General features: G+C 40.6%; 1 protein-coding gene across 1 annotated transcript; it reads left to right on the forward strand.

Moving 5' to 3' along the window:
• The first annotated feature begins 3654 nt into the window (after positions 1-3654).
• On the forward strand, positions 3655-14097 carry LOC119655969. The gene is made up of 4 exons (XM_038062202.1): positions 3655-4121; positions 4185-4319; positions 13619-13754; positions 13824-14097. Exons 1-4 carry the CDS (start codon positions 3995-3997, stop codon positions 13915-13917), a joined length of 492 nt encoding a protein of 163 aa, XP_037918130.1. The 5' UTR covers positions 3655-3994; the 3' UTR covers positions 13918-14097.
• Positions 14098-17707: the final 3610 nt, after the last annotated feature.

A 17707-nucleotide genomic window follows, 5' to 3' on the forward strand; every position in this document is an offset into this window, starting at 1 on the left:
GAGGGGAGGGCTATCCTAAAGACCTAAAAAGATGCCGAATTTAACCGTGAAGGTGCGCTAGCAAACATTGAAGCTCCATCGAAGTGAGGGTGGGGGTGATCCAATGCGCAATTCTATCCCTTACGTGTCATTGTACCGGATCCTGAACAATGAACAAACAAGGGGATTCGTGCGCACCTATCGAGCTAAACTCGGAATTGAAAAATAATATAAACGACTGGACCGCACTCGCGGAACCGTAAAACTCTGGACCCGAGTGCTGCGATCGAAAGGAACCAATGTTCTACCTGCCTCAGTTGTATATTGAAGCGTGGTCTTATACGCTCCCACCCTGCATCCTCAGGCCATTCTAGTGAAGGATGCCCTTTTGTTAATATGAGCCTTGCGGCATTAGAAAGGAAAAGAGGAAGAGGAAGACCTCAAATCAAAAGGGAATTTAGTTGAAATTCATGCAAAAAAATATATTCTCAACCATTTACTAAATAAAAAATAAAATATACCCTGTTCAATTCAATCGTAATTAGAAGATGAAGAAAATAAAATACGAATAAGTTTAAAGAAGAAGGAGTAAATTAAAAATTAAATAAACTGATATAATAAAAGGGAAATCTTAAAATAAAATAATCATATGAATATGGCTTAAAAGGATTTCAAATACCTCATTCAGAGCAGTGTGAAGTTGCTTTTTCTTTTGCTCACGATTCCTGTCCTCTGGTCCGGAATCGCTGTCGCTGCTTCAGCAGATGAATCCAAGGATCCTCAATACCAACAAGAGGAGTGGGTCTAAATACGGATCCGTTTTCTTCCTTAGGGAATTCTTCCGAGAAAAATTGGGATCCAAGAACCACAGATTACCGGTAAAAGCTAACGAACCAACTAGGAAACGATTAGAACCAGACCGATTCCAATTGATTTCTTTTGTCTTCCTTACTCGAAAAACCAAGATTTCAATCGACTTCTCTTGTTTTCCTTACTCGAAAAACCAAGACAATCTTCCAGTGTCCAGCCGATCAGCTGTCCATCTAATCAGCCGCTGCCGTTCATTTCTGATTCCCTGGGCTTGAATTTCAAATTCAACTTCGGCTGAGCAGAAGCAAAAATTAAATCAATTTTTTGCTTGGCTAAGTGTATCCGCATTTGCTCTAGTTTAGGTCATCCATTCAATAATATGTAACCGGGATCAATTTAGATAGAAGCAAAAAGGGTCAAAGTATATTTTTTTTCGGTCAATGTTCGATGGCTTTAAAAAATTGTTATTATCCACATTCGAACTGAAATTTGGTCAAATGAAATTGGATTTTTAAGTCTAGGGGGAAGGGACTAATTGTTAGGTTTCCTTAAATATAAGTAGAATTAAATATTTTAAATGTTAGATGTTGGATCTAAAGGAATGTCGGGATAAGAATAATGAAATTGAGAGGGGTAATTGGGAAAGCTAAGAAGTGCTATAATAGGAGAAAAAGCAAATATCACATATAGTATTATAGAATGCCCTTGGGAAACGTGAATGACATGCCGCCTAAGTTGCAAGTGGAACCTCTTGTTCCGTAAGCGCAAACTAAAATCGTCGTTATGTTTTGAAAACGGTGACTCAAAACTGATTCAATGTTGAACATGACCCATCGAACTTCAATGACGGAACTGTGTATATGGATCTTATAAACCCTTATGTGGAGCATAGTGCATCAACCACACGTTCGCACCATCGTTTCCGGTTTCTGGCAATATGCTTTAAATCCTTCCACGATTTTCTGACGAGCCTGCAACCCTCCATACATTGTCCCGCACCATGTAGTTCCTGGATCCTGGTTCCGGCATCGCTGCCTATTTTCTCAAGCTTCAAAAGCTAATAGTTACCTTGTTTTATTTTCTCCTTACTTTCCTTTCAATGTCAGGGGAAAAGACCTCTAGAGCGCTCTCAGCGAAGTGGAAAATAGTATATAACATCAAAATAAAAGAGCAATCGGTTGTTTGTATTCTTCTAGAAGCCGCGTTAGTTCTTGCTCTTTGTTTTGGATAACTCTGCCCCAGGGTCTCAGAGAGGAAAGCTGGGCTCGCGGTGACAAATATGCGAAAAAATCAGGTCAGGGGATAAAATTAGTCTGGGCTGAAAACTATACCGGACCCCATGGCATCCTTGTTTTTCCCCCTGAAATTTCTATTCCGGCTCCTCAAGAAAAACCAGGGCCCTGGGGAAATCCGCCCCTTTTCACCCCCTCTCGTCAGGTCTGCTCTGCCATTGTGATTGACGATAGTCAATCCAGATAGTCATTTCGATCATTCTCAATTCCTAGCTCATTTTTTCGACGTTTCGTCAGTTTTCTGAATTTTAAATTTGTTCAAAGCTGTATATTAGCGCGAAGACACCCCCATTCCTTTAAAGATCTTTTAATTTTGTTTTCCCAGAGTTGTTTCTGGCAAAGTCCGATGCATGTAAATAACGCTGCATTAATTTTATGATGCTTTTAAGCCCTTGAGATTATATTATAGCAGATGAAGTTTATACTGTAAGACTTCCAAATTTTTCAACGGATTTATTACATTTCATTGATCCGTAGTTTTCTCGAAAGTTTTTGATTAGGAGTCTAATTTATCTGCCTAACATTCGATTTGTCTATCGCAAATTATTAATAAGTTGCATTTGAAATATTGATAAAATTAATTAAATGCATATTGATGTAAGGGTAAAATCCAAGAAGTCGACTGCCTGTTACCAGCTACACCTAATTAATATTATATAATTCCAAAAAAATACGTCAAAGCTATATTTCTCGGGTCCTGATAGTACATTCAAAGCAATAAAAAGTTATTTTTCAGCATTGAAATAATGACACGATTTAATGACACTGTGAAAATGGTTCAATATAGCTTCTGGGTGGTGAAAAAAAAAAGAAAGAAAGAAAGAAAATTTCTCTCCACCACACTTCATACGTGATGCACATCATGTTTGGTAATTGGAGTGCTGAATTCGTAAGAAAGTCTATGAGCGAATTTTAAGACAAAGATACAGTGATAATCAATATGTGGGGACAGGTTCAATTTGGTTCGTTTACAGCTTACAGTGAGTAATAAACAGGGTCGTAGGGAGAATATCTGGGCTCAGGGTGAAAGTCATGCAAGTCCCTTTCGAAGTTGCCTAATTAGCCTTATATTGATAAAGGAAGGTTTCCCGGACTCCTTGAAAATACTCTAAGCCCAGGGGGATCAACCATCCCTCTCTCAACGAACCTGGTGATAAAGAAAAACATTAAGTATTTCAAAGAAATAGTTTGACCTGAATAAATTAGGCCTTAACTAGTGAAGTTTGATCAATGCATTGAGAGCTCGGATATACTATACTTTCAGCATTTCAGAAGTATTAGAACCTCGATGGAAATGGAAGCTTCCAAAGAATATTTGACACCATTCATGTATTTAGAACACTCGAAGTAACTTAGTTTTTTTTTCAAAATTTTGGAAGTTAATTTTGACAATTTTGAAAAATATCCATCACTGAAACCTCAAAATTGAATTTTTTCATTTTTTGAAGAATATTCAGTGTTCTCTTCATACGTGACCAGCAGTGTATAATTTTCGAAATTTATTCAAATTGATAATACATACATGTAGCCTTAGTCAGATAAGGTTCAAAACTACATGATAACCTCCTTCTTGTCTTAACAAAATTATCAGGCCACAGTCATATTTCTCAATACGTTCCGAACAGTGATCGTGGCAGCAATTCTTGAATTTTTGCGAAATATTTCCTGCAGTGAATTAAGTTTCAGTGCTGAAAACTATAGTTTTGTGATTTTTTTGTGGTATAATCCTTTGAATCTTTGGTGACAACCTAACAGACTCTTGAGAGCGAGATACGTGCAATCTATCTATTGACACTTTAAACTTTTTTAAACAACTTTTCAAAACATAGTGTTTGTGTTGGCTCCTTAAAACCTCATCGCATATAAGTGAACTTTTTATATTTTTACGTTTTACCATTTGTAAAAAGACTTTAATGGTCGTCCTGAGCGGAAAAGGGGAACCACACTTCAATAATTTACCGGATCAGTTCCGCTTCCTTACGGAACCCGAGTACCTTGATTCTGCGTGGGCTTCTGAAGTCTCATTTGCGATTTGTGAAGGTGAATATGCTGCTTTTTTCAGCTTTCTTCAATAATATTAAAATGTTTATCTTGACTCCAAAGAGTGTGAAAAGATGCCTGCTATCCCGCAAGGGGCATTTGCGACCTATAAGGTGCGTGCGCAAAAGGAAAAGGATCTAACTGTTTCAACCATCAAAATTACGGATAAACCGGAGCCGAAAATTGATAATAAAAAATGTAAGTATACTTATTGCTGACAAATGTTTAGGAAAAGATAAGATATATTTTGGGAATTTATAAATATTTTTGTTTGTATAATTTACAAAAATTGCCTTCGAAAATGATTTAATTACTAAAATTAGGTAGAAATATTTAATATTTCTCAAAAATGCTATTCTGAACTATTAACGCAATTATCAGCGCATTTATCAACTGTTATTATCAACTCCTTACTTTGTTTGTTTGGCATTCGGCAATCTTCGATTTGAGGGCAAATTGTACATAAGTGCATATATGTTTATAAATATCGATCTAGGGCTTTGTGTGGTTTTTCACTGATTCCACATGTGTTTATCACTTTGTCAAGAAATCACGAATATGAATGAATACTATTATAAACGTTGTTGATTTGCTTTTTATATAGAAAGCATGAATTAAGGGCTTTAAATTTTGAACAGATATGTATAATAGTACCGATTTCTTTTGGCCATAAGCGTTCCATTAGGGAGGTTTTTTTAATGAGACGGAAGTGAAGTCATGCTCATTGTTCATGTTCCAATCCTTTAACTATAGTAAATACCAGCCACTATACTTTTGAAAGCAAGATAAGGATGTTCTAATATTTTTAGTAGGAATCGGTCTTTTCTGAATCAGAGATAATTTTAAATGAAGTTCACATATTTGCTGTTGCCGCTGCTCTAATGGGGCTACAGCCCTTACCGAGCCTTATGAGTTCGGATATATGTATTTCCTCTTCACTAAAATCACCCCTTCTCTTTCACCCAACGTGACAATCGGGGCATTGTGTTTTCACCGCAGGTAATGGAGGGCACGTCCCAAGTGGTGATGCCGAAGAAAAGGTGAAAAAACAACGGTAATCTGGCTCCTGAGAAATGGAGTCGGAATACGAAGTTGCTTCAGCGACGAAATCAGTCACGCCTAAAAACATTGATCCTGTGGCAGGTCATGACAACCCTGTAAATGAGGAGATTAGCTTCCCAAAAAAGTAAAACCCGGTTCTTCTTAGAAAGCTTGAGGAAGCTCTTGATAACAGCAAGTCCTTAGAAGGCTTAATCCATAGCCTGCGACGAATAGAGGCAACAATAAAGTCGACATACGGTGGACCTATCTCCAAACCGACCATCTCCTCCACAACAGCGCCACAGAAAGAAATGTTCAATGCTATTGCTCCATCTAAATCTTTCAGTGTCATTTAAGCCGCAACAACAACCACAGCAAGCGTTTCAGAGGAAGCAGGTGGGAACCGAAATTCCTCCAATCGTTGCTGTTGAACCGCCAGAGGATTTTAGCGCCACGCAAAGCTCCATTACAAATTTCGTCACTAAAGACTTCTTGGTTAAGAAATCAGGGAGTTCTAATCATCAAATCCTCCTCAAGAACAAGGAGGACTACGCAGCCACCAAAAACCTTCTCGTTATGAACCAGGCGAAGTTTTTCAGCTATATTCCGCGGAGAAAACCACATCCCTTGCTATTCGTGGCCTACAGCCACACTTATTCCGCATCGAACCTGAAGGCCCAAGGCATGTCCAGCGTGCTTTCCGTTAAACCCTTCGTCACAAAGCGAAGGTAAAGGACAATGGAATTAGCCTATGGCTAGTTACTTTTGACGCAACCTTCGAGATCGATGATCTCACTCCAATTAAGGCCGTAAACCGCTCTTTGATTCGCTTTGAGTGGACCATGAACAAACAGACTCTGCAGTGCAAAAACTGTCAGCCAGTCGGCCATGCTGCACCGAACTGCCATCTCCAATATGGCTGCGTCAAATATGACAACCTCGTGTTATCTCAACGACATCTTTCACTCGGCCGGGTATCACAGTAGTTAATAATGAAGTTCAGAACAATGATCAACCTTCTGGCATTTAAGCAAGGATGTTAGAATCATTGAGTTGAACATCAATTCTGTAACCAGCCGAGCTCATAGACACGTAGACCAACTGTTCATCGCTGAACTCTCCAAATAGTTCTCCTGTGTGAAACCAAGTGGCACTACCATCATAAGCCCTCATTTCATGAGTTTAACCTTTTCTGGACCGACCATTCTTTCCAATCAATCCCACTGCAATACTCGTCTCCGAAAAATTCCAAGCCACGCAACTCTTTCTGCCCCAGAACGCCCTTAAATCCCTCGAGATAGTTAATTTAGTTTAATTTACTGGGGCAGCTCCGAGCACTCAGGCCATTGTTAGGCCCATTGTATGATCCCCGTAAATTTCCTATTCAATGGCTTCCCGCCTGCCACTTTCACAGGCTTTAGCGAATCTGAGAACATTTTCCAGAGGCAAAGAGTATACAGATTCCTCAGCTCTTCTTCAAGCTTACCAAGGTGCCTTGGTCTGAGGTCTGAGGAGGCCGGGCAGCTACATAAAAAGTGCAGGGCCGTCTCTTCCTCACATTGGTTGCATATAGTTAAAACCATCACCCCAATCTGTTCCACATGGTAGTTTAACTCCACACCAACAGGCTTGATATGTCGTTGCTATTTAGTGCTGATAATGCCGCCCGACTGTCAGAACAGATTCGAATGGTGCCACCCCTCCATTTTTGTCGCAGACATTCTTGTGCCGCCAATGAAATGACATATATCTCCCCCTGGAATATGGTCATCATTTTTCCGAGGGGTCGGGCTAGTTCTATAATCTAATTCCCCGAGAACGCCCCTGCGCCCGATCCGCCCTCATGACTGACCCGTCGGTGAAGATTATTAAGCCTGTAATCTGAAGAGACTCATGCTCATTTATCGACCATTCTCTTTTGGTGATTAAGACAGTGTATGTCTTTTCAAAGACGAATCTGGAAACCATATGATCGGCCGGAATAAGAGCTACTGGATGTTTGACAAGGAATTTCCAGATAGCCGCATGATGACTGGTCGCCTTTCCACGCTCTAATAGTATTGAGTCTATACGCGTCATTGGCTGTTTTCCATTTCACCTGTGAATGCGTTAGCAAGTTCCTGCTGTTAACAATGCAAACATAGAAATGGGCTTTAGTATGAATGTATGCATCTAGTGTATCCGTTTTGTTAAAGCTCTGAAGCCTTACCTATCGCATTCTTACAGCACCAGGGCCATCTGCAGGATTTCTGAGATTATTCTTGGATAAGGTGCTTCCGTTCCACCTTAACTTGGAGTCGGAATGTACTGCTGAATACTTGACTGTTTGTGCCCACTGGATTTCCGCCCTTGCTAAGATGGGTAGCGTATAACTGACCCACCTGACGTTCATAGTGAACATAATTAGTCCAGTCTACCTACCGTTCACCGTGAGTCCATTGCGGAGGCACCAACTGTAGATTTCATGCAGAGTTGCATTCAAGTGGCCACATACTATGTCCGTAAACTTGTCGGTAATTATTACGGCTAGATCGTTCGCAAATGCTTGCGCCAAGACTTTTTGTCTTCCAGGAGCCACAGCAGGGTATCCATTGCCTTACCTCGAGGTAACTATCACCTCAATAGAAACTACGTGCAGGTTCGTATACATCCTATCCCTACATTGCCCCAACCAGCTCTTTGAACTAAACGATCTCTCCACCATCATATCCTTCTATGAGAACCCACCCAGCTAAACTGGAAAATCGTGGCCCCTAGTCTTCGGAGGCGACTTAAACTTCAGACATACTTCCTGGTCTGACTCCTATGTAAACAACAATGGCCGTCAGTTTCACCGCTGGCTGACATCAAATCCTGCTGCACCCCTGCTCCCAACTTACAACGCAAGGAACTGACACTCATACCTTGACGACTTCCTGATTAGCAACAACATCAGCATAAATCCGAGCCCAAATACGTTTCCATTTCTGGAAGCCGTGATTGGCATCAGTGACCATGATGCCATTATCCTTCATATTCAATTTCCCGATAGAAGTACATATTTTCCGCAGTATTGCTTTCTGAAGAACGAGATCTACGATTTCGATTCTTCTATCCTTGATAGGATCATTACCCTGTATACCAACCACCTCCATAACCGCCTGTCCAATATTGAACTCAATCCTCATTTCCAAGCCCGCTCCTTACCACATTCCTATCAAGATACTACAATATGCCGATGGCCTTATAATTTACACATCTACGAAGGACATAGTCTGCGGGCAGGCTCGTTTGAATTAATATTTGGACGAGCTTTACCGATACTTTGCCAAATTAGCCCTCAATCCTCAAAAATATGCAAAAATGTCTTCTGCGCCAAAAACCTGTCTCTTCATATCAATTCGATTCCCATTCCTACTGTTAAACAAGTCGTCTATCTAGGCATCACCATCACCTCCAACTTATCCCTCACGTTAACATGATACTAAGCCGGGTAAACGGCGCTTTCAAATCTTTATACCCTATCCTTCGATTTAATAAACCCACTCCACACAAGGTTAAAATTTGGGGCTATAAACAGTTAATTAGATCACTTTCGGATTCGCCTTCTGGGTTGATATCTTACCTAGACATATGGAGAGGCTACGCTTGTACCGGCATATTTAAAAAGGACGATGGTACGAAGTTCATATCAAACCAAATCCTCTATGATTCCTTGCATATGCCGCGCATTGATGCCGTCATGGCCAGATACTTGTTGAAATTCCTAGAAAGGTGTCAATCACATCCCAGTCCCCTAGTTTCCGAGTGTCGACGGATCGAGATCCTTCTTTCTTATAACGGTGATATCCGACGGTTCGACAGAGAAGTTAGAGAAGTCCTCTATACCGGTCGCTATTCCCATTCTCATTATTTACCTCCACCAAAACAAAGCGGCTCCGGGTGTTCCTAATTCGCTTCCTTTCGCTTTCCCAAACCCATCCCATCCCTTAAGCACCACCTCCTCAACCCTCCATCCAAATAAACCATCTACAACGATTGGAGGGATTTTGTAATCTTTCCTCCAGGTGCAACGAATTAACTACTTAATTCTAATAATAGATCCTGTTCGCTTGGTACGGTTCACACTACCGCCCGAGTCCGCCACATCCGGATCTACTTTCATCTTCCGAAGGATATCGGTGTGGGGAATCTTGTTTCAGCCCTTTTGCCGCTTTTTGTAACTCTCCGTTATCCATTTTTGTTGGTTGCAAATTGGAAAACCAATTATTGGCCGCGTTCGAGAGAAGAATCCTCCGAAGAATTGATGGCCCACTACTTGAGGATGGACGATTCCACAGCCTATATAACGACGAAATCTAGGAGCGATACCACGACCGTCTGGTTATATAGGTGGCGGTGAATGGCGTAGGCTAGCACGCAAGGCAACTTTGGAGTTCCTTATTAAGGCAGGCCTAGACCGATACCGGCTGTTGCGCCGTTGATGATGATCATGATGATGATCACCATCTATAACCACTTCCAGGCGTTTTGTTGTTCCCTCTATTTTGCGCCAGACTTTCTCGAGGCAGCTGTCATCCCTGTTAAGCAAAGCAAATAATTATTGGATTATCTTCAGCACGGGATTAGGAGACATAACCGGCAGACGTTGACGGTCCCTCAGTGGTTTCGTCATAGCTGGTTAGTTACTATGTATGCTCATCTATAAATAGAATACATTAAAGTAAGCCTTCTTGCTTCACTCATAATGTAAATTGAGGGATTTGTAAGTTCTGTCGTGGCCTTATAGTTTCTGGTCAATTATATCTACCGCCACAAGCCACTTGGAAGTTAGCCAGTTCATGATTCCATCAGCAGATGGCTTTCTGTTGGCGAAGGTATAAATTCTTGTCATCGGCGAGCCTCACGCATCTTCGATGCATTGTAGATTTTCATATGTATGCATAGATTTTCTGATACACAGGTTTTGTAGACCAGCTTGATGTACTTTTGTATTGTTCCTTCTGAAGCCTGCTGCTTGTTTTGCACCTCTCTACTTAGTTTGAAAGTGGTTGGCTGAAAATCGCCCTTGGTGTAGACGAGTTAGCTACCAAAGTAAGCTATGACCCAAGTCAGATCAGCTGAGTTGGTGACCTACAGATTATCGTCAAGGGTTTTGTATGGTTCTTTTGATATAGTAATACCCAGCTGCGATTAGTTAAATAGTTTGTAAGAGTAGATGGAGGTTAACTTTGCAATGGTCAAGGTTGACTAGAATTGACTTAATTTTTGGTTTGAAGAGTTTTGAGTCCGGATCCACTTGATGGCAGACCCGACCAATGGGGAGAAACTTTCTTCGACTTTTTTATTTTCTTAAAAGAACGGCTAATGGTTTTGTTCAGTCAAAGCAGTTTATCACACGCCGTTTCACTTCGGGTCTGCAAGCAAGGTGCCTGGAAGTGGTTATAGACGGTGATACCTACTTCGTAATATATTCATCATGGTGATGTAGGTGCGAATTACATTCAGTGTAAAAAACACTGCGAATATATAAAAATAACCGACCAAAACCTATAGCCATTTTCGGTCGGTATCGCAACGTCCGATGAGTTGCATCTGCCTAGACAAAACCATCAATCATCAGTAATATGGCTGTTCTTTAGACCCACATTTTAGACCCGCATTTAGGTTCTCTGTGGCATTTTTTAGTAATATATAGTTTGTCGAAACACTTTCTGTGCTAATCGGGTGAAACATTGCCTTTTGTTCATGTGTTTGTGGCGTCTCCGTAGATTGAAATATTAAATGAAGTCAATTTTTCCCAGATGACTAACGACCCATCCAATATAGGCTTTTCCGCGGACCAACATCCTATGCGTTATCTACGCTGGTGGTCTATTAACACTGTCTGAGTACACCTTTCTGGTGTTTTCCATGAGATCTTTTTGAAGTTTATTGAAATATTGATATCATCTAGAATTTTGCTTGTTCGTTTCTGAACAAACACGTGTGAGCCATCCTTCTTGATTGCATCTTTAATGCCATCACCTTCGTTCATGTTGGACTTCTTCAGTAAGAAGATAAGATCTCCAGTCATATCTTTCAACAACAGTAACGCCCATTCCGTTTGGACGTTAGCCACGATAGTCCAACCTTAATAGCAAGTTTCTTTGCCTGATCAAGAGAGCTACTTGACAGCCCATGGTAACCTGTATTATCTCCCCTCATCAACATTTGCAACTTTCTGCTGGTAGCTCACAGTATTAGGAATATGCCAATACCAGGCAAACCTTAAATCTGCAACTTCTAGGTAAAACTATTAGTTAATACACTAATGCTTAAAATGATAATGGGATCTTCATTTACAAGTATTTTGTCAACACATTTCAGAGATATCAAGCCTAGATTCTATGGCAAAACTGTCTGTTTTTCCGAGTACCAATAATCGAATGTCACAGAAACGTAGGTATTAAACTACTGACGGACAGATGAGAATACAAACCATTAAAAGTTTGTTTAGGCACAATATCTGGTATGTCTTATTCAAAAACTATCCAGTGTTTCTAGTGGTTTAAGTATGTATGCCTCAGTTTGACCTACCTTAACACGACGCTATGGATCACAAAATGTATCTTTCGAAAAGTCTAAGTAGCTTGACATGATAGTTTGGTCATTTCAGATAGGATCATTCTGATGACTTGCGGTGGAATTGGCGAAGGCCTCAAGTGTTTTCTATCTACAACTAGACACCATTATGTGTCTATTTAATTTTGTAAATTTATCAAGTGAGTGATATTCAACACCCCGAAGTACCCTTATTTTCTGAAACAATGATGCTGTGCAAAAAGGACTTAAATAGGGACATTCTTTGATCGTTTGGTGGCTAGTTGCAATAGCATCAAAATTAGATAAAGTACAGTTGCTGTAAATACTAAATGCAAATTTCAGTTGTGGTTCGATGATGGTATCAATTTGCCGAAAGATCTTATGAGACGAATTCCTTTGAAAAGCTGGCATCTTTCAATATTCCGCCCCACGAAAAACATGGAAGTTTCGGGTATTGAAAATAGCAGGCGAACTACGAATAGTTTTGATTTATTATGTACTATATTTCTTAGTATTTTTGATAAGTAATTTATTATCAGTAGATGGAAAGTCAAAACAAAGCTAATGTAGCAGAGAAAATACTTTCTCTGTCATTGAATGTCATGCTTCTGAGACTGAAGGTTGTTATTTTTGTTATGCAGGGATGCGCGTGTGGCATGATAATGTACGTAAATATTTTTCATTATGGAAAGTTACCAAAACAAGTGAATAATAATAATATATGTATTGGGTAATGTGTTATTTATACGTTCGGATTTGAAGTGGCTTCCCTTGGGGGCCATGTTGGGCTCAAAAGTTAAGTTGACTTTGAAACTCACCGTGCTACTGTTGGTTAGCTCCAGCGATCCTAAATTTCTATGACGTTTTGCATAGGCCTTGGCCTCTCAAATAGACAATACGCGGTAGTCCACCAGATTGAAATCCAGCCAGTAGGCGCAGTTATTCCGCAGATGTGGGGATGCCGCGAAAATCGGTTGACCACAACTCTTGAGTAACTTCCTCCTTGCGGCCTAGGGTTGAGGTCTGTCGAAATGTCAGTCATTGGTGCTTCAGGAATATGGCGACGGTATTTCTTTTTCGTTTAATATGACTGTTAGTTAAGTCCAGCAAATCAAAGGATATTTTCTTTGGCGAAAATTCGTTAAGTAAATTTTCGCGGTGCTCAAAAATAAAGACTTCCCCGGCTTGGTGGTTATGCATTTCATTTGCAAGAAGCAGCTTCTCGTTTGTCGGGAGGCCGGGCTCTCGCTCATCGTTAACCTGGTGTCAACGCTTGAGTTAACGATGGCTTGGTAGTCGTATACACTTTTGGTCTTAATAGGACCTGATTGTTCTAGATTATTCAGATATTTATATGAATATCGCTAGCAACTGCTTTCGATTCGGAGCCTTGACATTTTAAAATAAACTTAGAAATAAGTTTAAATAAATTTGTTGATATAAAGTTAAGAAGTAATTAGCGAGACAAGTTAAGATTTTACAACTTTTCAATAATTCGTTTAGCTTGACTAAAAATTTATTGTCAATTCAACTTTTTAAACTTCAATTATTTTTCACATTTCATTTCCAAGCCTACGCCGCCACGGAGAACACCAGTGGTGGCATCTGACAGTCGAATTAACAACATTCGAAATAAATTTCGAACGCTGTTAACCCTGCTGCGCCACACACTATTTTTCTTCCATAAGGAGTTTGCGATGATAAATTCGCGGTAGGCAGTAGTGACGAAGTCCCTTGTTGTGCTGCACTTAATAATTAACTAGATCTTGTGAATCTGCCCTATTTCTTGTTGGATTAAGATTGAATTCGCTTGCTCAATTTTGTCAACAGATTTTTCAATTATTGATTTTATACAATTACTTTTTGTAATGCTTTTTCTTCTTATTTACTAGTGCTGGAATATACACCAGTGAAATACAACAGCAAGCTAATGAAGTCCATCTGGGGACTATATAATCGCTACTCGCCTCATAATATGAAGGGAAATGATGATGATGGCTGCTACGAGGAAGTAAAGCTGCAACAGCCGTAAGTATTAGTTAATATTGATAAGCTCTCCCTGCGTATGATTAACCTTTCTTTTCGCTATTTTTACAGAGTCGCTGTTGCTGCTTTCGCCATTGCTGAAAATTTGGCAATGGCTTTCAGCTCTGGAAACGAATGGACGTTTCCAGGCAAACCTGAGTGTTAATGGTCTTTTATTAAATGATCTCTAACACATCTATCATATATGTATTATGATAAATATGGAATTATATTTAGAATAGGTGGAACCTTATTGAAATGTGAATAATTTGACAAAGATACAATTTTAAATATGGGGTTACATGTGAATATTTGATATAATAAACATGCATAATGTGTTTTGATAGCTTATTTATTTTTAGAATAAATTCCTGCTTTCCTAGTGCATTGGTTTTATTGGTTTCGTTGTTATCTGTGAAAAGGAGAATATGATGAATCATTTATAGAGCATCCGATTTGGGTTGGGCAATGGAAACGGTCGGCCCATCGCCGGAAGTGGGGGAGAATTTATGGAGAGGGAGAGGAGGTCTCTTCAATCTCAATGAAAGCTCGTGGTGGTCACCCCTCTCCCATGCACATCGATGGATGGTTTTTTGATATCATTATGGTGAGCCTTGAAGTTTCAGCTCTAACCTCTGAAGGGTAGGGAAGGGGAAAGGTTCGTAGGAGAAGATGGAAGGTAGCTCGTTTGAAGCCCTGTCGAAGAATCGTGGCAATCCTTTCCTCTAAAAAAGTTAAGGCGGCTCAAAATGGGACTTTGAGATTAAAACGGTAGGTTTTAATTTGAACCCCACTGTCAAAGGGGATAGAAAGGGGAGAATTAGCAGATCCTCCCTCTTCAACTCCCCCGTCATCTTCTTAGAAAAGTTATAGTGCCGACGCGTGGATGAGAGAGTTAGAAGGGGGGGGGGGGGCTGGTCCATCTCTTCAACATTCTTTGCAAATCGCACCGATAATTGCCCTACCAAGAAGCTTATTAATGACATGAAGAGAGACGGCTTTTGGGCGTTGTAACTTTTTTTGATGGGGCGACCCCTTCAAATTTTTAGCGGGCCTAGAAAGGAGCAACTTTACACTTTCTTCTTCTTTTGTACTTCCTAGCACGATGATATTAAAACACTGTATTTTTTTGTTTAAGGATTTAGGGAGTCTTAAATCTTCATCTAGTTTAAATCTTCATCTAGTTGATGTCGGACTGGACTAATTGGGAAAAAACCTCCTTCCACATTTGTGATCCACATCAACTGGGTGCATACTTTGAACTCCTTCAACTCGTGTTTGCGATTAAACATAAAGGAGCAATTTTCACCTGTAGTCGCTTTTGGTCACACTTCACCCAGGGCAGAGGTGAGACAGCATCTGATGAGTTACCTCTGCGTTGGAGGAAACCGTCAGTCATTTGTTAAAAATTACTATTTTGGAGAGCTATAACTTGTTAAGAGGTGGCTGCTAGGGCAAAAGGGGGCTTGCCCCCTTTATAAACTTTCCAATTCTTCCTTATGTGTTCTGGTTGAAATTTTATAGTTATTAAGAAATGCTGCTTCAATGTTTACTTACAATCATTAAGTTTCAACTTTTTCTTTATCCTCGAACCCGGGGCTTCAAATGAATAGTTTTCGACAGATTCATCATCGTCATAAGTCCAACAATCGATATCCAGCGTTTTGTTATTCCTGGAAGTTGCTAAGTATCCTCGTATACGCCATCCTTCTTTCTGAGTTAGGGTTTGGCAGACCCAATTTAGATTACCAAAGAGGATGGGGGGGAGGGGGAGGGGTTTATTTTGTCGATTACACTTATGTCTACATCCGACCTATCCAGGTAAGGTCAGAAATCTCAGCTGGGCGGGCTTGTGAGAACGGGGAAGTAAGAGACGACAGTTGGGGAATATTCGCCGCCAATGCTGACGTAAGCGAAGTAGTGTAGTAGTATTGGGGTATCTCACCCACTTCTAAAATTTGTTCTCTGATCGCTTGGTATTATTTCAGTCTTACGTCCACCCAGAACCAAAGCATCAGTTTCCTTGAAACTGTTGGTGGAAAGGTGAAATCTGTGTTTATTATAACTGAAATATCTAACCGCATCAGTACGATAACTTGCGTCTGTGGAAGACGCTTTTGCAACATCCCCGCAGTCACGTGCATTCGATACAGAAATGCTCTGATTACAAAGAGACTGGATCCTGGAACGTTGCATTTTGGACATAGAAGCTTGGGTGTGATTGGAAGCACGCAGCCGTACCAAAAGACTCGGGACAACAGATCAGATCAGAATTAAAATGTTGATCATTTTGGCTGAGTCCCAGAAATGGGACTACATGCTCACCACCTCTCCAAATTCAGTAAGATAATTGTGCAATTGGACAGAGTGCCTGCTTGAGAGACGTTTCTCTAGGTCGTCGCGTCGCTTTGCTGCGCTAAGCTGCGTATCTCACGAACCGTACTGGTAAAAAAAAAGGGAAAATGCCTCTGTGTCTCGAGTCTCCGCTCACAACGTAGCAATTCTTCAACTTAGCTAGCAGTTCAAGGATATGCCAGTCATCGAGAGGGTCCTTAATCTATTGGCGAATACCCCCACGAAAAGGAGTCCACTCTGACAGGCCATCGGTAATCCGTATACTTCTAAAAAGAGCGTGTGGGTATGCGCACAGCAGCCTGAAATACACTCAGGGGTTAAGTGGATCAAGGCTTTAACGCAAAAAGGGATTGCCGAAGACTTCAGGGCACGATTCGCTTTGATGGAATCAAGCTATCGCTTCTGACATCCTCCAAACAAATCCTCATAGTCAAGCTTTTCTATCCATACATGTAGTCAGGTCTGTATCTGTCGTTTAGTCTGTAAAAGTTACTGGATTCGGACCTGTCGGCAAGTGCGTAAAAGTTATAAGCATCACGTCCATCATGGTCATGATTGTGCAGAGAGCATGAGGAGGAGTGCGAAGCTTGAAGTGTAGTTAATGCCGAGTCGAACTGAGTAGGTTCGAGGACACCTACCTATTGTCGAACTTATTATTTAGTAAACTTAAGAAAGTAGACAATTTTGGCAGAATTATAACGTTTTTTCTGGGCATGCCAAACGGAATATGTCACACGCAGTCCGAGCTTCGTCAGGAATTTTGCTTGGGACGTTCTAACTAAGGAAAAGTGCAAGGTTTTGAGACCATATTTTTCACTGATGGATCAAATATGGTATGTGGAGTTGATGCGGATCCAAGTCATACGGTTTTCCAGCATTCATCAGTGTATTCCAGGCGGAAGTAATGGTCCTCCAGGCTGGTGGGGCAGTGTGGACAGTTTGGTCGCAATCAAGCGAAAAACAAATCTGTTGAAATTTTTCTGTTTGGTAAAGCCGGTGATAGATATCCATGTTTGCCTACGAAAACCTTCATTAGGTACCCTCATTCGCAATATTTGGAAATTCCTGACAATCTGGCCTGCTCCATCTTCTCCTAATATAAAGTTCAGTGCTGATCTTATTAGTTATCGAGAGTGTTTTATGTATTAATTAATATAGTACGCCCGTTGCACTATGTTCTTGTAAGTGAATTCAAATGGTCTTCCGTTTATATTGCTCGTGGGATTTCGCGAAGTTGGTCTTCGCAAGGAAGCTTGTAGTTTGTAGATTAGTTTGTAGTTTGTAGATTCTTCATTGACACGATTTTTCGAAGCTGAGCAAAGTGGGCAGCTGCATATGAAGTATAGGATCGATCCCTCCTCATGTTCACACTCACTGCAGCTAGCGAATGCTACAACCACGATCTTTTCTAGGCAATAATTTAAAGAACAGCGTCCCATTAGAACCTTACTGGAGATCTTATGTGCCCCCTATTAAGTGAAAACGACTTGTGCCAACAGGAGCCTAAATTTTCCATTCCTCCATTTTGGCTTTATTCTTTCTGACAGCTAATGGTGGACTGCTGTTGCCAAGCAGCAGTAGGGATTCGGGGACGGACAACA

Source organism: Hermetia illucens, chromosome 4 (assembly GCF_905115235.1).
Source record: "Hermetia illucens chromosome 4, iHerIll2.2.curated.20191125, whole genome shotgun sequence".
NCBI classification, from domain to species: Eukaryota; Metazoa; Arthropoda; class Insecta; order Diptera; family Stratiomyidae; genus Hermetia; species Hermetia illucens.